This window comes from Asterias amurensis, chromosome 17 (assembly GCF_032118995.1).
Source record: "Asterias amurensis chromosome 17, ASM3211899v1".
NCBI classification, from domain to species: Eukaryota; Metazoa; Echinodermata; class Asteroidea; order Forcipulatida; family Asteriidae; genus Asterias; species Asterias amurensis.
The window spans coordinates 11,711,431-11,737,893 of NC_092664.1; the positions used below are offsets into that span (position 1 = coordinate 11,711,431).

Here is a 26,463-nt window from a genome sequence, read left to right on the forward strand (position 1 = left end):
CACTATGGTTGCCCAGGGCCCAATTTCATAGCGCTGCTAAGCAAAAAAAATCATTATTGGCCAAATGATCAGGGCACTAATGTAAAGCACATTGAGACGGTTATTGTGAAATAGGCTACATGAGATCTTGTTATAAGTTGTTAATATTAGTAGAGCAGAATGGACTACTTTCAAAACTCACCTTCAATGATGAATTCACTTGCAACATTGAGCCAGTACCCTCCACATAATGACCATATCTGTAAGGCATGAAAATAACAATTAAACATGAAAGGCACTGGTAATTGTCAAAGACCAGTCTTCTCACTTGGTGTATCTCCATCTAATATACATATATATATTTAATAAATTTAGAGCTCAATCGGTCGTGGAAGTTGCAAGATAATAATGAAAGAAAAAAACACCCTTGTCACATGAAGTTGTGTGCTTTCAGATGCTTGATTTCGAGACCTCAAAGTCTAAATCTGAGGTCTCAAAATCAAATCCGTAGAAAATTACTTCTTTCTCGAAAACTATGTTACTTGTATTCCAGGAAAAACCCAAGCAGTCAAATTATAGGGACTGAAGATCCATAGTGCCCACGGTAGGACTCGAACCGGGTTCCTGGAGGTGAGCAAGACACCACTGCACCAGCCTGACCGCCCAGATTCCTGCAACCTCAATCCCCACCCATCAAATTTGATAAACTATGTGGGTTAAAAAGAAGTCAACGCAAACTAACGCTTTGGTGAAGCATCTCGTGTTGCAATCTTGACAAGTAACCACATCGATGATACGAGCAAACCTCATCAACAACTTGTCTTGAAGTAAGAATCTTTCTTCTTGTTCCGCTGATAGATTCTCCAAGTAATCTCCTACAAGATGCCCATGAAGATCATCGGGATTCTGGGAGTCCAGAGGGTCTCTGGGATCTGCACCCTCACGACCTGTCCTTAAAGAAACATTACAGAATTGATTTTTGCTAACAAAACAGTTGCTTGCAGTGAAAGCACTATTTGTAATCCACTATAATTGGTGGGTCCCAACATATGCATAAAATAACAAATCTGTAAAATATTTGGCTTAATTGGTCATCGAAACTGCAAGAAACTAATTAAATAAAAAACACCCTTGTTGCACAAAAATGTGTGCTTTCAGATGTCTGAGAAATCTTTCTCAGATTCAATTTTAGTGAGAAATTACCTCTTTCTCAAAAACTATGTTACTTCAGAGGGAGTCGTTTCTCACAATTTTTAATACTGATTTTGGGGTTGAACAAAGAAATATTTACTAGAGTGGGACTCGAGTGACTAGAGTGGAACTTGAACCAACGAACCCCAGATTAACGGCAGGTTTATATTGAATTTTTAATAATAATAATAATAATAATAGTAGTAACAGTAGTAACAGTAGTAACAGTAGTAACAGTAGTAACAGTAGTAACAGTAGTAACAGTAGTAACAGTAGTAACAGTAGTAACAGTAGTAACAGTAGTAACAGTAGTAACAGTAGTAACAGTAGTAACAGTAGTAACAGTAGTAACAGTAGTAACAGTAGTAATAATAGTAATAATAATAATAATAATAATAATAATAATATAATAATAATAATAATAATAATAATAATAATAATAATAATAATAATAATAATAATAATAATAATAATAATAATAATAATAATAATAATAATAATAATAATAATAATAATAATAATAATAATAATAATAATAATAATAATAATAATAATAATAATAATAATAATAATAATAATAGTGGCGTCTTATATAGCACTCAGATCCGTCACGCAGTGACGCTCATGGCGCTCAACAGCTCTCTGTTGCTTGTCACCAATTAACTTTTTAATCTATTTCTTGAGTAATTACCAAACGTGTCCAGTACCTCTAATGGACTAGAGTTTCTGGAATAAGACGAGTCCGACTTTGAATTTGCCCCCGTAGGATGGCTGGTTGATTGTTGATTTGTGGATGGATTGACAGTCTGACATGAGCTGCTGTCTTCCTGATCAGATATCATTACGTCACGTAACCTCTGACTGCAACTAGCCACGCCCAAGTTTGTTTCATCTTTGCAACAGCTGCACGATGAAACCACTACATTCTTCTCCACTGAATCACTGGAACCAAACGAGTTTTCCGAAGCAACATGTTTGTCTTCATGACAGGGGGGATCTTCTAAAATCCGCTGCTGTTGTAAGACTCTATGCTCTTCATCCGATATGTTTGTAGACTCGAACACTAGAGGGCGATGTTTGGCCACCATAAAGTAACGAAGGCGTTGGTTGGAAATGTTGAAGTGGTAAGGGGAGAGGAGGAACTCCTGTTGGGTTTGGGAAAGAATACTACGTTTTTATTAAATTTGTTGTTTGTATTTATTTATTTGTTATCCAGCAGCAGAAACTACATGTAGAATACCCGCCATTAACACCGTAGCCACCTTTGGTAATTTTCAAAGACCAGTTTTCTCACTTGGTGTATCCCAACATATGCATAACATAACAATGCTGTTAAAATTTGGACTCAATCGGTCCACGAATTTGCAAGAGAATAACGAAAGTAAAAACACCCTTGTTGCATTACTTTGTGTGCTTTAAGATGCATAATAAAAGGCTTCAGCTGAAGTCTTTTGCTATTTGAGTGAGAAATTACCTCTTTCTCAAAAACGGTTACTTCAGATGGAGCCGTTTCTCACAATGTTTTATACTATCAACAGCTCTCCATTACTTGTTACCAAGTAAGCTTTTATGCTCACAATTAAATGAGTAATTACCAATGGTGTCCAGTGCCCTTAAATCAACATATAAAATTATGTATAAATAGATTTAGTTTCTTTCAAAAAGTATTAAAAAAAAAAATTGTAAAGAGTGATACAGTTAGAGAGGTGTGTAATTTGAATGGTTAAATTTTTTTCAGGACGAACGTGTGTAGATATTTACCCCAGTCCGCCTGGAAAAAAAATACGCATCATCACTTGACCCTTCTCGTGTTGAGGTCAGAGCACCTCAGGCCAGCCCCAGGTGACCCGCTTTTGGATAGGGGCACTTGGGGGCTGGCCCAAGGTACTCTGACATTACCACGAGAAGGGTTACATCTTGATGCGTATTTTTTTTCCAGGTGGAACGTAAATTTCTGCACAGTTCGTCCTGAAAAAAAATAGGCAACTTTTCTAGTACGAATGTGGGGTACTTATTAGTGCCCACGGTCGTCCTGGAAAAAATAAAATACGCCACTTGGATTAGCACACCGGGGTCGACCTAGGGAAGCTAATCAAACGACCCTTTATGTTACAGCGTCACTGAGTGACGGATATCCACGCTCTATTTGAAGCCACTATTATAGTGTGATAGTTTGTGTCTATTAAAGCCAACCTGGAGATAAAGAACACTTTATGGCACCTCTGTTGAAAGCCTCAAATATTATTTTACAGACACAAAGCTAAGAAAAACGTACCTGATAAGTATAGCTGCACTGTCGCAACGTCTGTATGAGGCGACTCCTTCAAAACAAAAATATTACACTTTACTCCAAGCACACTTTGAAAAGTCAAATTTGAGACTACTTAACTAATGTACATGTAAGACCTTTAAAGGATTCGGGTGCTTGTTTAAAATGTCCACAGATTGACATTAAACTTACAGGGTTTGAAAGTAATGATAGTGGAAAGCTTCCCTCCAAATATAACTTACTGAGGTTCGGTAGTCTTTGAGAAATGAGTAAAACAAGTCCCAAATAATTTTCGCCTCAGTGAGATCAAAATTATTTTAGCATGTAAAAACCTTCATGTATTAATCAATGATGAAATTAAACTATAACATACCAAAACCTAAAACTGGTTAATACAGTTTTACATTCCAACATTATTTTTGTGACATTGTTTCATTTTCAAAAGCTACAGCACCTCAGTAAATAACATTTTAAGGGAAGCTTTCTACTATCATATCTTCAAAATGTGTAGGGTTAATGTAAATCTGTGGACGTTATGTTTTGTGTTAGAAAAAAAAGTACATAGACCCTTTAAATGCTACCCTTTAAAAACTATATGCCCAAAACAGTGTGGGGCAAGGAAAGAAACAGCCTCACCACTCGCACTTTTAACTTTTTGACATGCAGTGTAATTTTGTTCTTTGCGAGCCAATATAATTCTACTGAAATAACACTAGAGGCACGGAGGCAATGACTCAGGGGCACGGAGGCAATGACTCAGGGGCATGGAGGCAATGACTCAGGGGCACGGAGGCAATGACTCAGGGGCACGGAGGCAATGACTCAGGGGCACCGAGGCAATGACTCAGGGGCACCAAGGCAATGACTCAGGGGCACCAAGGCAATGACTCAGGGGCACCAAGGCAATGACTCAGGGGCACGGAGGCAATGACTCAGGGGCACCAAGGCAATGACTCCAGTAACACAAAACAGTGATTTAGTGCTGGGAAAATAAACCTAAAGGAACATTACAGAATTGGTAAGAAAAAAAATTGTCTCAGATCACACAGTTACATAAAACATCCCTTGAAATATTTCTGTGTGAATTGTCATATTTGACGAGAAATAAATAAAACTAAATTTCCATTTGGAGTTTACCGCTCAGTGAGCGTTTTATTCACATTTTTTCAGTCGATGTCATGCAAAATGTGTGAACAGTTTTTCACTATTTTCTCCAGACCCAGATGGTCGATCGATCTCAAACTTCTACAGGTTTGTCAGTTTATGTATAATGGTGGATTACATAAAGAGCTTATACTGCCAGCAACTGTTTGTTAGCAAAACACAATCCTGTAATGTTCCTTTAAAGACACTGGGCACTATTGGTAATTGTCAAAGACTAGTCTTCTCACTTGGCATAAAATAACAAACTTGTAAAAACTTTAGCTCAATTGGTCGTCAAAGTTGCGAGATAATAATGAAAGAAAACCACCCTTGTCACACGAAGTTGTGTGCTTTCACATGCTTGATTTAGAAATCAAATTCGTGGAAAAATACTTCTTTCTCGAAAACTACTTCAGAGGGAGCCGTTTCTCACAATGTTTTATACTATCAACCTCTCTCCATTACTCAATACAAAGTAAAGTTTTATGCTAATAATTATTTTGAGTAACTATTGTGCCAATAGTGTCCACTGCCTTTAACCCTTGACCCCTAGTAAGAGCCCCTATCATGTCTCCTTACCTTGTATTTGATGTCTCAAATCCTTTGACATTTTCCACAAGAATATAACTTGGCAGTTTAGATAATCTGAAAGAGAATACATGTACAACAAGATAGACTTATATTAGTGACTGATACTTTAAAAAGACTGTTGTGCTTGTAAGGTGGAACAAATTCCTTCATCTCACAGGTTCCAAACCCTTGCATGTAAGCATTGATAGTCAGTTTCCTCGTAACATTTAAACGCACTTTGCACTATTGGTACCTACTCAAAATAGTTGTTAGTGTAAAAACTCACTTGGTACTATGGTAGTGAGCAATAGTATAAAACATTGTGAGAAACAGCTCCCTCTGGTGTAACATAGTTTTTGAAAGAAGAGCTGTTTCTCACTCAAATAGTAAAAGACTTCATGTCTGAAGCCCATTTTAGGCATCTGAAAGCACACAAATCTGTGCAGCAACAATAAACCATTAGGGGTGGATTTCACAAAGGTAGTCCTAACTTAGGACTAGTCCTAGGCAATGCTAAGATATAGGACCAGTTCTAAGTTAGGACCACTAACTCATCCTAACTTAGGACTGGTCCTATCTCTTAGCATTGCTTAGGACTAGTCCTAAGTTAGGACTACCTTTGTGAAATAGGACCCAGGCCCAATAGAACTGACAACTAGGTCCTTCTTAGGACTCCTTGTCATCATTTTTAGAAAGATGAACAACATTTAAAACAAATTGACCACAACGACAACAACTGCAGACAATATAAGATCTGCAGAAACCATTGGTACTTGCTTTGGTAATAGATCTAGAAGCTGAATGAAACTTTGTGTGCGTGGATCATCACTATCTCCTTTCAAACCAACCCTGAGGATGAAACAAAACCAAGATGTTTATAAGTAAGATTTAAAGACAGTGGGCACTATTGGTAATTGCCAAAGACTAGTCTTCACAGTTCTCAACAAATGCATAAAATAACAAACCTGTGAAAATTTGAGCTCAATCAGTTGTCGAATTTGCGAGATAACAATGATAGAAAAAACACACTTGTCACACAAAGTTGTGTGCTTTCTGATGCTTGATTTCGAGAGCTCAAATTCTAAACTTGAGGTCTCGAAATCAGATTCATGGGAAATTAATTCTGTCTCGAAAACTACGTCACTTCAGAGGGAGCTGTTTCTCACAATGTTTTATACCATCAACCTCTCCCCATTACTTGTAATCAAGAAAGGTTTTATGGTGATAATTATTTTGAGTAATAACCAAGTGTCCACTGCCTTTAAAACGACTCCACTCATCAGTTGATCAGACCCGACTCTCTGTTCCTAGAACTAGACAGAAGGCTGGGGATAGCTCATTCGCCATGGTCTGCCCTGGTCTATGGAACTACCTTGCTTAGTAAAATCAGATTACCCGACAAGACTCCACTCAGTTCTTATGCTAAGTAAACAACAACTAAATACATGTACCAGTCACTTGGAATGGATATATGTAAGCTTGGGCGATATCGATTTATTTTATTCACGATATATCGCCGACAATATATCGCGATATTCGATATAATCGCGATTAATTAAATTTGACATCATCAGTCTTCAAACTCCAAGTAAAAGTTGTAGAAAAGACAGTCATAGCATAAGAGAGGCGTTCTAATGACCTATTCTTCTGGTTTTACTCCAAACCCATGGGGTACAAGATGTCTAAGCTTGCAAATATGCGATGTTTAATCGATATCGCGATTATCGCGATATATCAATGTTTCGATTAAAACCAAATCCATGTAATATCGAAATCACTTCCAAATTAATATCGTGATATTCGATAATATCGTGATACCGCCCAAGCTTAGATATATGGCATGAAATTTTGGCCAGTAACATGTGTAAAATAAGCAAGCTTTTTTCGTGCTTAGAAGCAATTTTTTTGCTTAAGCAGCTCTATGGAATTGGCCCCTGGAGAAAGCTGGACTCTGATGCTGCTTACTGCTTAAGTACTGATGATGAGGATTTCCCACCAAGCTAATCCGCATCATCAGTACTCAACTCAAGCAGCACCCATCGCTTAAATGTCAGATTTTTGACCCCAAACATTAAAAAATAGATTTTTTTGAGTGAATGGTATTTCAAAGAGTATCACCCGCTCTAACGAAAAAAAGGTTTAACTTTTACTTTTAATGGTCAGGAACCATGACAAAAATTTAAAACGTTTCTTATAAAACACATAAGAATTGGTCACGTGATATATTGTCGGGATCCCGACAAAAACTAATTTTGAGCACTTTATTTCACTGCTACTAATAATTGGCGGACTTTTTCGAGCAATGGCTCAAATGAAAGCTTGTAACTTTCGCGACCCCAATAAAAATACCTATTGAATTTTAAATCAAAATAATTTTTGGGTCAAATCGGCCAAAAAATCTGACATAGCATCTTTAAAGGCAGTGGACACTATTGGTAATTACTCAAAACAATTTTTAGCATCAAAAACTTACTTGGTAACGAGTAATGGAGAGCTGTTGATAGTATAAAACATTGTGAGAAACGGCTCCCTCTGAAGTATCGTAGTTTTCAAGAAAGAAGTAATTTTCCACGAATTTGATTTCGAGACCTCAGATTTAGAATTTTAGGTCTTGAAACCAAACATCTGAAAGCATCTGAAAGCACATAACTTCGTGTGACAATGTGTTTTTTCCTTTCATTATCATCTCGCAACAATGACAACCAAATGAGCTCAAATTTTCACAGGTTTGTTATTTTGTGCATAAAAAATATGTTGAGATACACCGAGTGAGAAGACTGGTCTTTGACAATTAAAACATAGTGTACAGTGTCTTTAAACAACCAATACAGGATTTGTTTTTGCTAACAAACAGTTGCTGGCAGTATGTTATCCCACATTATACATAAACTCACAAACCTGTAGAAATTTGAGATCGATCGGCCATCTAGGTCTCGAAAAAATAGTGAAAAACTGATTACATATTTTGAATGACTTCGACTTAAAAAAAATGAATAGTGTCCAGTGTCTTTAAACATCGCTTATTCGCTAAAGCTTAATTTATTTAGCAACCTAATCAGCCTTGTTCATTAAAAATAAGGCTGCAGAACAATAATTGTTTTTATTTTTTATTTCAACATTACAAGAGAACCATCCTCAACGTGGCACAAGGTCTTGTTTTTGGTGTTCTCTTCCTCGAAGATGTTTTTACGGGAGACCGCTCTCCAGCTGCGAGAGTCAAAAAGAAGTTGACCGGGATTGGTGATGTTTTTCAAAACAAACCAATGACACTCCAAAGTTCAGTAAAGCATACAAGCATCTTTCCCGCTTATAATATTAGAGGAAAAGAAATAGATCATTCTTGAGAGGAGTTTATGTCTATTATAATCAAGGTGTTCACTTTGCAAGCTGGCCACAAAATACTTGACAAAACAAATGAGTGACTGTTGTATTACCCTACTTATACTCAGATGATGAGGTTAAGTCAAGCATTAAGATGGACAGCTACAGACATGAGTGCTTTCAGTAAAACGGGCATAACTTCTCTTTTTTTCTCTTCAGATAAGCAAGAAAGAATGCTTGTTTAATTTATATGCAACCTCACTTGGGGTTTGAGTGTCAGTTGTTGTTTTGTTTTAAAATCATAAATCTCGGTCTACTTCTTTTTGACTCACCCTGTATTCTAAAGCAAGAAATTCCTCCAAACCTTGTGAACGGTTGGCATGGCGGACTCATCAGAAACATGTCAGCGTCCAAGGCGGTAAACTCTGCTCGAGTCAAAGACTGAATATTTCTCTGCATGAGGTTGACATCTGGAAAGTTGTGTTGATAAATCTTGTTGGCAAGATCATTAATGTCAACAGCGGTAACCACCGAGGCTTCAAGATGGCTTGCTGAGAAGGGAAAGCGATACAGAATGATGATAATAGTAACTAGTTCTTTTACAATAACCGTATCATTGCGCTTTATTGCACACGTCACTGGGCCAATAACATTCCTGTTATCTTTCTCAACTCCTTAGGAAGTGTACAGCCCTGTGTGTTGCAGCGGCACTCAAAAGGCAGCATAAAAAACAACCTCTACCTTTGCAGGTTCTCCAAGTTTTGCTTGAAATAGGCCTAATGATTGCAATTTGTGTCTGATCTGAATTCCACCAATGGTCAAACACCCTTTGCTTTGAGGGCAAATCTTTTTTTTTCAAATTTACTAGGTCCAAACACGGTTTTTAAGCCAAGATGGGGCCCGCCCGCTTTCCGTGCAAGTTTTTTTTCTGGTTAAAAATTCACACTTTTCGTAAAGTTTTTCCATTACATTTTTGTTTGTATAGCACAGCACAGAGTTCTAATATATCTATGGTTTATTTGCCGTTTTTAAGGTATTTAAAACTTGTTGTCGGCGTGTTCTAGGAATAGGTTGAACCTAGCTTAAATTTTTTTTTTTTTTACGGTTGTTCCTTCCTACGTTGCCATAACGACCGTAACCCTCCTTCGGCTCCTCTGCCAGTGGAGTGCAGTCGACAGGAGGGTTACGCCACGGCTACGTGGGTAGTTCCTTCCCCCCTTCATGCCCTTCCACTAGCCCACCTTGTTGAGCTGTTATTGTTAATGGCTCCGCTTTTAACATCGGTCTCATCATGATCACTGTCGCCAGCTCAACAACAACAAGGTCACAGGTGGGCTAAAAAAAACCTCTAAAATAAGCCAGGTCCATCAACTTTAACTCAATCAAGGAATTCTGCAGTAAAGCTCGGAAAGCTCTATCATGAAATTCAGCCTAGACTAACCATTTTCATTTTAAGCATTTTAAACTGGACCTCTCTAATCACTAACCTTTCAATGCATAATGCATCCCTCCAATACCACTGTACAGTTCCACCACACGGCAAACCCTGGGCGCAGCCATTTTTTAAATGGTTCAAATAAACCGATAGGTGGCGGGCTTCATATTAAAAACCGATAGGTGGCGGGCTGCGTCTTTTGCAACGTTTTTGCCAACCCAGATTGGAAAACTATGGAAAGCCAATAAGCCATAATAAGTGCAAATCAAGAAAGGGTCGCAATTTTTGGTATCAATGTAACCAAATTTGGTAAAACTAATTATGAGAGGTATTTTACTTACTTGAAAATTTTGAAATATTGTTTTGTTAAAGGAACACGTTGCCTTGGATCGTAAAGGTTTGATCGAGCTCACGCGCCGTGAATTTTACGCTGTGCGCACGGCGTGAGTCAGGCTCGGTGCCAAGGGAGACCACGAAGTCGTCTGACTCTGACGAGGGTGAAGATAAAAGGACTGCAGCTTCTTCATGAAAGTTTTATTGAAAATATTGGCAGCAAAGTCAATAACACGAGGGCAAGGTAAAATAACCTCACTTTGTGAACAAACACATGACATCGTGTGAATAATTAGTCTTGTGGAATTACTGGCATTCAGCCACCTGAACGGTTTCATGATACAAACTCGACAATATTCTTCAGTGATTTCGAAAAAGAAAAGCCTCGATTGAACAAACAAATGCAACAACAATCACGTCTTTTTAACGCAAGTTGATCAACTTTAAACATTGCAAATATTCGTTCATTTCAGCAACCTTGAGCCATCCGCTCATCAGGTACAACTTTAAACATTGGAAATAATCTTTCATTTCAGCAACCTTGAGCCATCCGCTCATCAGGTACAGATTTAAACAGTGCAAATAATCTTTCATTTCAGCAACCTTGAGCCATTCGCTCATAAGGTACAACTTAAAACATTGCAAGTATTTATTCATTTCAGCAACCTTCAGCCATCCGCTCATCGGGTACAGCTTTAAACATTGTCATTTTGATGACCTTTGCAAAATGTTAAAATATTCTTTCATTTCAGCAACCTTGAGCCGTCCGCTCATCAGGTACAACTTTAAACATTGTAATTTTTTATGAACTTTGAAAAATATTCAAACATTCTTTCATTTTAGCAACCTTAAGCCATCCGCTCATCAGGTACAACTTTAAACATTGTCATTTTTATGAACTTTGAAAAATTAATATTCAAACATTCTGTCATTTTAGCAACCTTGACCCATCCGCTCATCAGGTACAACTTTAAACATTGCAAATATTCTTTCATTTCAGCAACCTTGAGCCATCCGCTTATCAGGTACAACTTTTAACATTGTCTTTTTGTATGACTTTTGCAAAATATTCAAATATTCTTTCATTTTAGCAACCTTGAGCCATCCGCTCATTAGGAACAACTTTTAAATTTGCAATTATTTTTTCATTTCAGCAACCTTGGGCCATCAGCTCATCAGGTACACTTTAAGACATCGTCATTTTTATGACCATTGCAAGCTATATTCAAATATTCTTTCATTTCAGCAATATTGAGCCATCCGCTCATCAGGTACAACTTTAAACTTTGTCATTTTATGACCTTTGCAAACTATATTCAAATATTCTTTCATTTCAGCAACCTTGAGCCTTCCGCTCATCAAGTACAACTTTAAACATTGCAAATATTCTTTCATTTCAGCTACCTTGAGCCATCCGCTCATCAGGTACAACTTTAAACATTGCAAATATTATTTCATTTCAGCAACCTTGGGCCATCCGCTCATCAGGTGAAACTTTAAACAATGTCATTTTTTAATGACCTTTGCAGATTATTCAAACATTCTTTCATTTCAGCAATCTTGAGCCATCCGCTCACCAAGTACAACTTTAAACATTGTCATTTTAAAGATCTTTGCAAATTTATCAAACATTCTTACATTTAGAGCACCCTAGAGCCCTTCGTCCGGCACTAGCATACTTAATTGACTTAATGTGAAACCTTTTGATATAAATAATGTATGTACTATATTATCTATGGGGTCAGCATCAAACTCTTAATAAACAGTATCAACTCAACTTTTTTTACCCCATTTCGGAGATGAGGGCAACACGTGGTTTCCCCACTCAGGTCTTTGAACTGTGTTTGAACTGCCCACTTTGTAATCTGTTGTTTGGGAAATATTGTAATTGTCGTTGTGCAGAGACCCCGGGAAATCTTTGAACTAGCCTAAGTTTAACTAGAACAGCTAAGCTGTCATGGCGAGCTGCCGATCACCAGATAGAACCAATGACTGACAGAAAAACCAATCATTTGATCAACTGATGGGGACGTTGGTACATCATGGAAATAAAGAGTTATGCCTGATCAATTTGTTCATTGTTCAACTGAAACCAGCGATTAATTATTTAAGTTTAATCTCTTCATATAAATCCACATGTATAAAGCAATATTTGACTTAAGTTTCAAGTCAGATCATCATTGCAATCAGGAGTTATGACCATTTAAGGTTTTCATTGTTTCAGCTCATTCAACTGGAACCAGTGATGCTCAAAGAGAGGTTTATCTTTTCATTAAGCTATATGTAAAAAGCAATAGTTTGAAGTCAGTTCATCATTGAATTCAGGAGTAAAGTCTATGAACATGTTTCATTGTTTTAGATCATTCAACTGAAACCAGCGATTAAGTCTTTGAGTTTTATCTTTTCATATGAATCTAGTTTCAAGTCAGTACATCATTGCAATAAGGAGTTATGACCATTTCATGTTTTTCAATGTTTTAGCTCATTCAACTGAAACATGTGATTAATTCTTTGGGTTATCTCTTTTCATATGAATCCACATGTAAGAAGCAATATCTTACTTAAGTTTCAAGTCAGTACATCATTGCAATCAGGAGTTATGATCATTTATGTTTTTCATTGTTTCAACTCATTCAACTGGAACCAGTGACAGAGACTTTGATTTTGGTTTGAACAAATTATTTCAAAACTTTAAGATTTTAATTTGAGTTTCTTTCTTTTAAGTCCAGATGTCAATGTTTGAGCCTGAAAAAAAACTCTTACTTTTTTGTTACTCCAAAAGCTGTAATATAATTTTAATACTTTTTGTTATTCCAATTTCTTTTATTTGAAAACATAGCTAAAAATTACAGAATATGACTGGCATTTGTATATAACAATTTCACTTTGGCTTATATACTATACCAAAAACATCTCAACTCAAAGACTCAAACTTAAACCACAAACTTTAACACTTTCCAAAACTTTAACGCGGACGGCCGGACGGACGAACGCCGGACGGAAATTGGTATTACATAGGCTCGATCGCACTGCTCTGCAGCTCGCCAAAAATACAAAAGTCTCCACGAGCATTGTACCCTTATTTAAGAAAGCTAAAAGCCTAAAGTCCTTTATTTTGAAAGCGGGTATTGGAATAATTGAAAGCCGGGCTCTATAATTATGGCTTTTGGCCGCGATCACTCGGGTTTGACGAGATCACGCAAACTGCACCCTAATCTTAAAGTCAAGACGGTAATTGTTAAGAGCGGTGTAGTTATAGCTACGGGAACGGTACACTCATCCTCGATCCCAGTATGGGTGTGTGAGTCAGTGGCAATCATTGATCTCCAGTATAATGGAGATCAATGGTGGTAATTACCACGTTATTAGAGCTGCCACGCGCTACCCTGCGACCGTTGCATGTTTATAATCGCACTGTGACTGTTGCATGAATGACAGAATGTGTGTTAGAAGCAAATAGGCAGCGCCTAACGACTTGTCATCAAGTCTAACTGCACCCTTGGGTTGCCGCTGCAACATTTATGTATTTGAAATTTCTCAGCGGTCCACCCTGCAACCGTAAATAATAATTGACAACTGTGTATTCCGTGTGCCACATTTTGCCACAACTTTTTAGGGTACAGTAAAATAAAAGTACCGTATACTCCTCCTCTCAGATGATAGGTAGTTAGATCAAAATACAAAACGATACTCTTACCAACTGTTGATTCAGGCTATACCGCTCTATCCAAGCATTAATTAGGCTTGCAATCCTTCCGGAGATCCGGGTAATGGGTCCGCAAGTGTACAACAGATTCCTCTATAGTTTCTCCCTCCAACGTACAGTGTATATAATGTTCATTTTGTCTTGTCCTACACTTTTATTGCACCACTGGTCACAGCGTCTTGCACAGCACACCATCCCAGTTTAGCTTTTACCAGCTGTAAAGGGATAACTTCATTTAGTATCAAGTATCAAGTATACCGCACAACAATTCCAAATTCCCGCGGTTCTAATTGTTTCACACTGCGACGGATCCACAGGACATCCAGCTGCGGTCATGTCAGAATCGCGACTGATATTAAAGCCAGTGGACACTATTGGTAATTGCCAAAGATCTCACTTGCTGTATCTCAACATATGCATAAAATAACCAACCTGTGAAAATTTGAGCTCGATTGGTCGTCGTTCCGAGATAACTATGAAAGAAAAAAAACACCCTTGTCACACGAAGTTGTGTGCTTTCACAGATGCTTGATTTCGCGACCTCAAATTCTAAACTTGAGGTCTCGAAATCAAATTCATGGAAAATTACTTCTTTCTCGAAAACTACTCCACTTTAGAGGGAGGCGTTTCTCACAATGTTTTATACTACCAAACTCTCCCCATTACTCGTTACCAAGTAAGGTTTTACGCTAATAATTATTTTGATTAATTACCAATAGTGTCCACTGCCTTTAAACACTCCCGGGTCAGAATTGACCGGGATTCTGTGTGTTCCAGTGTGCTTGGGACTCACCTGGTCAGGCTGACCTTGGAGACAGGATTCAATAGAGATTTTGAATGAGTCAGTTTGACACAGTTCCGGGTCAGTTTGACACAGTTCCGGGTCAGTTCCGGGTCAGTCTGCCACAGTTCGGGGTCAGTTTGCTACAATTCCGGGTCAGTTTGTCGCAGTTCCAGGTCATTTTGCCACAGTTCCGGGTCAGTTTGACACAGTTCCGGGTCAGTTTGATACATATTCCAGGTCATGCTGACCCACACCCGGAGTCCGGGTCCAATCTGACCCTTGAGTTTTTTTATAGTGTATAGATCTTGTTCATTCTGTATTTTGCCATTTTGTTTTAAAGCCCATCCATATCAGTGTGATAAAATTCGAGGTCTAAAGTTTGTATAATAAGCGGTGCTTTTCGCATTTCACTTTTAGGGATTACTATTGGGTAAAATTGAGAGTACTTCAACTTAGTTTCAGTGGCGCACCAAGACATATTTATTGGGTTTGCGCGAGTAGAGGCATTTCCAATAATCGGTTGTTGTTGGTGTTGTTTTTGTAGGGTGCGTTCGTTTAGCTTCCCTGGGTCAACCCTGGACGGCCCGGTGTGTTAGAATAGCTTTCACGTCATTCCAGGGGATCAACCGGGTCAGCCCCAAGTGCCCTGCTTGTCAGGGGCTCACCCGAGCGAGCACCGCGGGGTAGACCCAGGGAAAATAAACGAACGCACCCATGTTTATTGATAAAGTTTGCTGCCACCAAGTGTCATAGAAAAGAAAAACAAATACTATCTATTTTGTTATGAATATTGTTACTGCTTCCAATGGTTATGACATTATCCATAGTATCCTTATTTTATATGTTTAGGAATGCCAGATTTTGAGCTGAGATTAGTAGAGGGTTTCCACCAAGGACCTCAAGGGATGAGTATAATACAGGGACGGTGCAGTGATATGTACGAATGGGGTGCAATTTGCAGCAACACACCTGCTGACTTTCCATCTTTGAAAACCGGGCGAGTTGCCTGCCATGAGTTGGGTTTTGCAGACCATGCCGTTGAAACAGGAAATGCTGCCTTTGATGAAGTGGGCTTAAACCACAGACCGAATTACACACTCTCTGTCGACATAGGTTGTGTTGGAAATGAGAGCAGCATCTCTACATGTCAACATCTCACACTCCGAGAATGTACAAACTACGCTACTGTTGAATGCTTTACTAGTAAGTACAACAGCTATATTAAAAGCAGTGGACACTAATGGTAATTACTCAAAATAATTAAAAGCATAACCTTTCTTATTAACAAGTAATGGGGAGAGGTTGATAGTATAAAACATTTAAATAGTATAAAACAATTGCTCCCTCTGAAGTGTAGTAGTCTTCGAGGAAGAAGTTATTTTACACGAATTTGATTTCGAGACCTCAGAATTAGATTTTGAGGTTTCGAAATCAAGCATCTGAAAGCACACACAACTTCGTAAGACGAGGGTGTTTTTTCTTTCATTTTTATTTCGTCATTTTATCTAATTTCGGTGTCATTGTAATACAATTTCTGGTCAAACGGAACCTGGATCCGGGTCACTTACCGAAAGATCCGAAGTGTGACCAATGTTTACGTTGTCTGTACCGTAACGTTGTAAACTGTATCCGTACCCTCTTACTACAGTCACACCTGTGTTTATGTAATGTTAAACGTTAAAAAGTTGGTCCCAATGGTGTACTTTCGGGACGCTTGGTGGCAGCAGGCTTACCAGGTAAAATCCATTGTTTTCTGTAATGTGCGCGTGATCAGAACTACGTAAGCAATGGACAATTACCTGGTAAGTCTGCTGCCACCTAGCGTTCCAAAGTCTCCTATTGAAATAATAGTTGAATGTATTATTATTGTATGAAGGTGTGAGTGGTTATGACGAGACTGCGTACTTGTGTGGGACCAAGCAACTGTGTGGCGACGACTGCCAACAAATACATCCAACAAGAAGTGAGAAAACCGAGTTCCAGTACTGCCAGTGTGATGACGCCTGTGTTTTATTCGACGACTGTTGTTACGACTACGCGGAGAAGTGCAGTAAACGAGGATCGAGTCTTACGCAGCAACTAAACTTGATAGCTGAGCTGTACGACTGTGCATGGCTACCAGGGAGTCAGTTCACATACAAGGGCTTTGTGGTGGTCAGTCGTTGCCCTAGCGATTGGACTGACTCCGGTACACGCAAACTATGTGAGAAACCATCGAATTATACTGACGTTATTGGATCACTTCCGGTGTTTGATGAAGGAGGTGTAGATTATAAGAATGTATACTGTGCTTTATGCAATGGGATGTCTTTGAGTGGGCTGCAGGGATGGAAAGCGGCTGCCACTGCCGATTCGGACACACCATGGCTGGTTCACCCTGGTCTTAATCAGTCCCTTCCGTCGGAAGATTGGGCGATTACGGTACCGCCGGGTCATGTGGCTATACGGGAGTGCCCTGCTCACCTTGTAGATACATGCACCGTTGAATTCCACGGTAGTAACATTGAGAGAGCATGCAAGGAGTACTACGCACCGATCACAGCCAGTGAGAATAGAATCAGGTACCGGAACCCTCACTGTGCGTTGTGCAACGGGGAGCATGTGGTGCCCCAAGACTCATGCCTAGAAATACACTGCGTGTTTTCATGTACTCCGTTTCATTGGGGACCCTGTGCTGTTCATTGTAATCCAATCGACGGCTTCGTAACAATCGAGGTTCTGTTTGATTTATCATCTTCCTCCCTCCGTGACGCTTGTTCTGGAGGTCAAATCTATGACCCTTTCTTTGAAAGGTGCCGGGTATTGACGTGTTCCAAGGGATACCAAATCAGTGGAGATGAATGCGTACCCATGCCAACTGAACTCCCATCATGGACTGAGAGTAACACCACAACTGCTTTGCAATGTCTGTATGATCGACTTAGAATGAATATCTCATCTAGGGATATCACTCAGTTCTTCTTTAAGACCGAAACCAACTCGTCCACTTCACATGTCTTTGTTCTCATGATAACGTCGGAACAGACGCTTAATCTTGAAATGGCAATCGAAATCTTCTTCGAATCAACCCGAGACAATCGTACCATCCAAAATCCATTTACATCTTGTCAAATCGAGATGCTTAACCTCTATCTGCCGTTTCCTCTTGCCGATTCCGGTGTCTGCCCAAACTACACCATAGAAGGAAAAGAAGTATTTCCCGGTATCAGCAATGGAACCTTGCTAAATGTCGCCACGTACGAGCCAACTTTTGACGGTCTTTTCTCCAAGACAGCTTCACCAACTTCTTGTCTCAGGGTCACAGAGCTCAGCTGCAAGTCTCTCCTTATCTTTGACCAAGTAGAATTTCGTAACGTCTCAGATGAACTGATAGAATTACCAGAAACGGGAATGACCTTTTCTCCTGATCAATACGTCATCCTTTCTGATGGCCGAGCTCTAATTTGTTCCTTCCTATCTGAAGCCGGCTTGGAACCACTGATACGGCGAATAGTTGCTTTCGTCGGGAACTGCGTGTCATTGCTTGCACTCATGGCTTCGTTTTTCACATACTGTGTCTTTAAAGAGCTGAGAAACCTTGTAGGTAAATGTACAATGAGCCTAACTGCTGCTCTCTTTGCTGCTCTGGCCTTGTTCATGTTGTCTGGATACCTACAACGGAACCACACCTTGTGTTTGGTTGCTGCGGTTATGGCCCATTACTTTTGGCTGTCAGCTTTCAGCTGGATGACTGTCATTTCTGGCAACGTCGCTCGTACGTTCAGCTCCTTAGTGCGAAGACACGTAAGCGATAAAACGTTTATCGTGTGTATGATCATTGCATGGGGGATTCCTTTGATTATCATCAGTGTCTGTCTGGCCTTGCAGTTCTGCAACTGCACCAGCCTGTCCTTGATTTATGCTGAGGGTGATATTTGTTGGATCACTGATGTTACAGCTCGTCTGGCTGCCTTCGTGGTACCAGTAGCAGCCAGTTTGCTGCTGAATATTTGCCTGTACGTTTTTACGTTAGTCAGGCTCAGAAGATCTCAAAAGGCTAGCAGGAAGGTCAGGAAGCGAACGACAAGAGACGCTGTTATGGAAGAGCTTATTATATACACAAAGGTGAGTTGAAGAGTGCACCTGTCTTTTTCTGCCCTCTTGTGGGAAGAACTGAACATTATTTATGTTCATAAATTAAGCAGCACAAATTTACCGTTAGAGGGAAGGATGTTTGGTAATTGTCAGAGACCAGTCTTCTCACTTGGTGTATCCCAACATAAGCATAAAATAACAAACCTGTGAAAATTTGAGCTAAATTGGTCATCAAAGTTGCGAGAAAATGATGAGAGAAAAAATACACTTGTTGGACGAACTAGTGTGCTTTCAGATACGAATAAAAGACTTCTGGTTAGAAGTCTTTTATTATTTTAGTGAGAAATTACCTCTTTCTCAAAATCTATGCTACTTCAGAGGGAGCTGTTTCTCACAATGTTTTATATTATCAACAGCTCTCCAATGCTCGTAACCATGTCAGTTTTTAAGTTAATATTTGTTTTTGAATATTTGTTAATATATGTTTATTACCAAACGTGTACCTTCCCTTTAAACCAATACAATTTATTTAAGGTTTTTATCTGTACCGTGTGCTGTTTTGTAAACTGGTGCTAAAGATTGATTTAGAGACAAATTTAGCGTGATTAACAGATGGCCAAATATTTCTTTAAGAATATGACCCAGATTCATTCCAGTCTCAGTTTGTGAATGCTTGAATGGAAAAGAATTCTCTAATATTGAACTGAGTAACATTAAAATTGTGAATTTAGGGTTCATCTTGGTGTCAATATCAGCACACCATTTCATTTCAATTTGTGACGGTCAGGTCCAACATTGCAATGAATTGACACGGAATGGCCCCATGAGATTTAGTGAAGAACGATCCAGTCTGTGCCATCAGGGAATTTTACTCATGTTCCATGGCTTTGGTGTTATCAGCTCCCACTTGAGAGTTCTACAAAAAGATAAACAATATATTTATATAATCTTCACCAACAGCTGTGTTTCCTCATGGGTGTTACATGGCTCTTTGGCTTCTTAAGTGAATCCTTTACAGGTATCCTCCCCTTCTCCTACATCTACCTCATCCTCAACTATCTCCAAGGAGTCTTCATCTTCTTTGCCTTCTGCTTCAATGAAAGAATACGCGGGCTTTGGGGACAGAAGATACATCAATGGAGGCAACAGAAACAGAAGAAATCCACAATTACACAACAACCACCAGGCATAATTAATACCAAAACCGAAAGTACACATCTTTAGTCAGATTTTGAACAGCACTTCCAAGGCAAGGTCTTTTTATTCTCACCTTATAAATTGCTAGGCCAGCGATTATTTTGCTTATTAATTGAAAGAGTTTAAGTCTGCACAAAGATTTGTCTCCGCTTAAATGCATTGCTAGTCCTTCTTTCAGGCGGAAATTTGACTCTGACCTTAAAGCCATTGGACACCTTCGGTAAACAGTATTGTCCAAGGCCCACACTTCGTGTATCACAACTTCTATATAAAATAACAAACCTATGAAAACTTAGGCTCAACCGGTCATCGGAGTCGGGAGAAAATAACAGGAAAACCCACCCTTGTTTCCGCACGTTTCGCCGTGTCATGATATGTGTTTATAATAAATCCGTAATTCTCGATATTAAAAATTAATATTGTTTTATTGTTTTCTCAAAAAGTCAAGCATTTCATGGAATAATATTTCAAGAGAATTCTTTCACCATTACCTTCTGTAAACCCTGTCTGTGATTTTTGTTTCTGTTCCGAAAGTGTATAATGGCTTTAAGTACGTAAAAATTGAATGTTGACCATTAAAGGAACACGTTGCCTTGGATCGGTCGAGTTGGTCTTTGAAAAGCGTTTGTAACCGTCTGTTATAAAATGCAAATAAGTAGAAAGATGTTGTAAAAGTAGAATACAATGATCCACACAAACATGCCTCGACATTGCACGGTTTTCCTTTTACCTCGTCGACTAACACGGTCGGCCATTTATGGGAGTCAAATTTTTGACTCCCATAAATGGCCGACCGTGTTAGTTCGCACAGTAAAGGGAAAAACACGCAATTTCGGGGCAAATTTGTGTGGATCATTGTATTCTACTTTTAAAACATCTTCTAACCATATGCATTTTGTAAAAAACGGTTACAAACGCTTTTTATAGACCAACTCGTCCGATCCAAAGCAACGTGCTCCTTTAAATGATTCATTGTACATTAAGGACGTGTGGCGGTTTCAACTTTCCGGCGTGTTCAGTTTTCTGAATGACCAAATACGGTAACATTACGTCATGCGACGCCTGCGCACAGCAAGCGAAAGAAGTCACTTGCTATTATGCTTTACTGGGTCCCGGAAAACTGAACACGGCGGAAGACTGAAACCGCCACACCGGTTACTTATTCTACCTCCATGCTTATTCGTCACATGCTACTTATTTGTCTTAAAGGCAGTGGACGTTCACCATCGTTCACTACCGCAAGCTAATATACACATGTATTACATTCGATAAAGCCACAATGCCCTTACCTGTTTCCGTCGTTGCGGTTCTCTCCGTTGCTACAGCTGTACTAGCCTGGTTCATTGGGGAGGTATCTTTAATTAGAGTCAGGGAAGAAGACCTCATGTTAATATGGATTTAGGAAGTAAACCAAAAACTGTTTGCATGGTTTATGCATAAGAAAGTCCTTGCTGTATGATTTATGTGACTTTATTATTAGGAATGTCTTAATTCGCGGGAAAAGTATAACTATTTCTACTTGGTACAAACGAAACCCTTCTTTGTGTGTTTTAATCATAAAAATAAAAAAAAATATTGGTAGGCCTACTTTTTAAAGAAGAAAAAAGAGTCATCAGTTTAGAGAGGGAATATCAACATGAGTTGTAGCTGTGATCTTGTCATATTGTGGTCGAACGCTGTGGCAACCAATGCTAACAATAAACTTACCACATAGTCAATATTGTTTTTAGTTTAGGGGCCATTCAAAATTATTAACATTTCCACCTTTCATTCCATTTAAAGTATCTGATATCTGCAGGATTTGAACCCACGACCTAAGGGTTGACGTTCACCATCATTCACTACCTCAACTCAAGCTACTAGACACATGTATTACATTCGATAAAGCCACAATGCCCTTACCTGTTTCCGTCGTTGCGGTTCTCTCCGTTGCTACAGCTGTACTAGCCTGGTTCTATGGAGAGGTATCTTTAATTAGAGTCAGGCAAGAAGACTTATGATGTAAACAACAACGGGTACGTTCGAATAGCTTCGACCCCATTATACAGGGGCTCACCCCGGTCAGCCCCCAGTGCCCTGCTTGTGGAACGGGTCACTTGGGGCTGGCCCGAGGTGCATGACGTCACCACGAGAGGGCGAGTGACCGTTCGATTAGTTGTCAGGTCAGGGGCTCACCCGAGTTTAAAGGCACTGCACACTATTGGTAATTACTCAAAATAATTGTTAGCATAAAACTTACTTGGTAACAAACAATGGAGAGCTGTTGATAGTATAAAACATTGTGAGAAACGGCTCCCTCTGAAGTAAGTTTTCGAGAAAAAAAATCATTTTCCCCTGAAGTATTTGAATTTGATTTCGAGACCTCATATACATTAGATTTTGAGGTCCCGAAATCAAGCATCTGAAAGCACACAAATTCGTATGACAAGGGTGTTTTTTCTTCCATTACTATCTCGTAACGACGACCAATTCAGTTCAAGGTTTCACAGGTTTGTTATTTTGTGCATATGTTGAGATACACCAAGTGGGAAGACTGGTCTTTAACAATGACCAATAGTGTCCAGTGTTTATAAGAACGTGTCACGTACTCTTTTGTTCCCATTCATAAATGCCGTTTTGGTTAAAATGCGTAATAAAGTAGGAAACTCTGTCAACACTAATCCGTTTTCCGACGTTCGTGAGCTCTCTACGGTGGTGCATTTTTATGAGACAGTTTTCGGATATAATATGCATTTGTGCTTCCTCGCATCCGTGGGCTAAAATGCCGCGGCAAGATCGATCACCCATAGGAACGAGGTTGTTGGCTAACTCGCACAAATGCTATCCGAAAACAACTGGTTATAAACGGCAGCTGGTCATTATCAACCGTTTAAATACTCACACGTGACGCGCTCTCACCAATAGGAATAGCGAAACTGTCAGAGGGGAATTAATGAATATACATTAATTTGTCTTCTAAACTTCGAACTATAAAAACATAGCTCAATTGGGGTATTCAAAATGTGTACGGTTTGTACGCTTGAGGAAATGTATAGGTGGGAGATATATTTTAATATTCATTCCATAAATTAATTATTAGCACTTTAGCAAAGATCTAAACAGTCAATGTTTCTTATAACCAAATGATACTTTACCATGAAGGAATTCCGCCAACGCAGATACTAGGACTCCAAGCTGTTCCAGCTGTCTTCTTATACCCAGTACCTCAGAAGTAACGTTTTCTTGAAAACCGGACACTGATACTTGCAACTCGTTAACCTTTTCTCTTGTGTCTTGGCACACATTGTTTTCACTGAACGTAGGTGATGAGCCATCGCCCTCTACAGACTTCACAATCATGATAAGCACGATTAAGACAAACAGCCCCATGCTGATTCAGAGTTGACAGATTAGTACTGTGTTTCGTCAGGATTGAAAACAATAGAAATTATACAGACAATTATATATGGCTTGTGATGAACTGGTTTGAACGATTGGAATCTTGTACTCACGAGATGTTTCTTTTGTGAAACATTGCATTCGCTGCGAAAACAGACTTGCGACGGGCAATTCACGTCAAGTTCGCTTCATATTCGCATTCGCTTTCGTAGGGAAGTATATTTGAGGGGGGGGGGCTAATCATCCTCACTCGCAGCTAAGAGCTGAATTGCGAAGAATGCGGCTACAATGTGTTCGAGAAGCAGGCATGCAAGGGCGCCTTTGGCTGCCAGCCACATCAACCCATTAGGACCACGCAGCACAGCCAAGATCGAAAGTGTTTGATTTTCCCCGAGGAAGGAAAACCGGATAGTCTGGAAAACCTCGTGGAACAGCAGAAAACCAACGCACAACTCAACTCACATTTGTATGGCCCTGGCCGGTGTGGCGGCCTCAGCGCTCCGGCGGTCTCAGAGCTCCGGGTGACGTCATCGGAGATTTCGGCACGCAGTAATCACGGTCTCAGATCTCTGGCGTGCCAAGCTCTCCGGGATGACGTAGCATGCTGTCGTTGCGGGCGTGAGTCCCCGTCCCCCCTACCGCCACGAATAAATCTTCGAGACCTGTTTTGTTATCGTACGAGTGCTTTTCCGAGGGGCAACCCAAAACCCTTTTCTGGCTTTCAGAAGAACCTTCTTTGTAATTCCCACTCCTCAAATACTTATTATAAATGTGATTACTTTTTTCACAATACTGTCGCATACGCTTCACTCGTTCACCACACGATATGGGCGCCGCCATGACAACTACGAGAGTAGACTTGTTGACAAGTCGTTTATGGTCCCACGTAGTGAGATAGTCGAGTTGCAGCGAACTGCTGGTTGCGCGACTATACTACGAGCTGCCTGGAGTCGGGCAGCGCAGTAGTTGCGCAACCAGCAGTTCGCGCACGGAGAGCACCGTTGCAACTCGACTATCTCACTGCGTGGGACAATAAACGACTTGTCCCTAAGTCTACTACGAGAGTGTACTCGGCACGGCGCTAAAATCGACTACTTTCGCTTGGTGTGCGCAGGCACGGCATGACGCAATACTACCGTATTTGGTAATCTGGAGCTCTGAGACCGCCGGTGTCACCTTGGTGAGAGGCGAGCGCTTTACGCACAAGTCAACCTACGTAGGCCTACTCTCGGAATGCAAATCTTACATCGGGGCCAATTTTACTTAAGGAATCATATCTAATTGCATCTTGGTGTGACATTCAGTAGGTGTAATTTTGACTAGAAAAATTCCACTACTAGCTGGTGTTCTAGCCAAAGCTTTTGCAACCGGCAACACTATCTCTATCTATCTTGTCAACAATCCAATCACTATAAAAGTTATACACCGAAATATTCCTCAATTCATATGCAAGCAGAATGTCATATAGGGACTTAGCCTATAAAATGCGAGAATTATCAAATTATACTTAACATGTACAGTGAACTTCGACTTACGGCTTTAACTTTAACTTTAACTCCAACTTATGTCCTGCTCCACGAACTTATTTACAGCGTTTTCTACTTCGCAACACCGTATGCGACTGACTGACTCGTTCTAGTCGACCCCTCCGAGCTCTGCCACGTCGCCCTAACAAGTTCTCCTTATATTGACCACACACTAACATTACAACAATAACATGTAAGTCACGTGCAGTTGTCAGACGGTTATCTCTGAAGTTCACGATGTTTGTGATTGGACCAGAAAAACAGCCGTAAACTTGGCAAACATTGTGTCTATTACATTTGGACTCTTTGCGAAACACCATGGTCACATGAAAACTTTCTGGGGCATAGTTCATCAATGACAGAGAATTTAACCAAACAAAGTTCGCAGTTTTGTTTTCACGCAGTTCCTATGAATATTCACTCATATTAATCTTTCCTCCACCACCTAAAAAATTCCCGTCATATTGAGGTCTAAGCAAACATTCCTGTTGTTTTCAATGGCGTATAAACAAGAATAGCCCTGAAACGGTATGGCCCACAAAGTAGAGAAAACTACATCAAGCAACCTTTCTTAATATTTATGCATGACGTCATAATTTTTACCCAAAATGGGGCTATGGGGCACGTCCCCCATCACTTGCAGTGGCTGCGCCCATCGCCTCGTTTTGGATTAGCATTGTGACGTACCTCATGCATAAAATTAATATTAAAGAAGGCGTATAGCGCTTCACTCATCTGCTGCTTTTTATAATAATTCGGCATCCTATTTCACCTTGTGGTGGCATAGTTTCTCTTAGGGGTAGACTTTCGGATAAATTTCAGGGTGTCCCCAAGGGTCAATCATTGGCCCTAGAATTTGCACTTAGTAGTTTTTACTATATGGGTTAATTCTTCAACATGTTTGCAGATGTATTTCTTAATGTTTTTTCTGTTATTTTTAACATCTATTTTTATAATTATATCCCTGTGTTTTAAACTTAATTCAGCCTTCGGCTGCGATGTTTGAATGTTTCTTAATAAACCAATAATAATAACATTTGATGTGCAGAATTACATGTTTTTCAATCCCACGGGTCAAGGTGACGCAGCATGTGTCATCCAGGCTGTCATCTTGTGTTTAGAGTAGCTCCGTTCAGGACTTACTGACAACATGCTCAAACCATGGTCCATGCTCAAACCGAGACGACGCTGCGACAGCGACGGTCACGGTGATTGTCGAAGAACATTCATTTGGGAAGTTTTCTGGATAGTCACAAACAGTGACCAATTGAGTATCCATCCAATGACTATTATTATTGTATCGTCCTCGGGCATTGCAGAGCCATTTTAAACCTGTAATTATTGTAATGTATTTTTTTCGCACTGTCTGTTCGCACAAACAAGAACTTATGAACCCGGATCTGGCACAAAGCCAAACCATTGTCGTACGACTGTACCAGATTTATTTTAATCCCATCTGGTGTGTTGTGTTTATGTCATAATAGTGCAAACTGCTTACAATGGTATACATGTAAAAAATAGTTATAGTCATCTGGAAATATAATTTTTTCTTCTTAA

General features: G+C 39.6%; 2 protein-coding genes across 2 annotated transcripts; one reads left to right on the top strand and one right to left on the bottom strand.

The window, feature by feature from the left end:
* Positions 1-130: 130 nt before the first annotated feature.
* LOC139950114 (tRNA (cytosine(38)-C(5))-methyltransferase-like) lies at positions 131-25,084 on the bottom strand. Its single transcript, XM_071948741.1, has 10 exons — positions 24,916-25,084; positions 23,137-23,397; positions 21,292-21,357; positions 8,838-9,024; positions 5,930-6,001; positions 5,162-5,227; positions 3,446-3,491; positions 1,862-2,315; positions 722-926; positions 131-239 (listed from the first exon to the last, which is right to left on the bottom strand). Exons 2-10 carry the CDS (start codon positions 23,369-23,371, stop codon positions 131-133), a joined length of 1,440 nt encoding a protein of 479 aa, XP_071804842.1. The 5' UTR covers positions 23,372-23,397; positions 24,916-25,084.
* Positions 13,401-20,029, top strand: LOC139950045 (uncharacterized). The gene is made up of 5 exons (XM_071948676.1): positions 13,401-13,591; positions 14,825-14,946; positions 15,581-15,849; positions 16,583-18,839; positions 19,824-20,029. The coding sequence occupies exons 1-5, from the start codon at positions 13,401-13,403 to the stop codon at positions 20,027-20,029; spliced, it is 3,045 nt and encodes a 1,014-aa protein (XP_071804777.1).
* Positions 25,085-26,463: the final 1,379 nt, after the last annotated feature.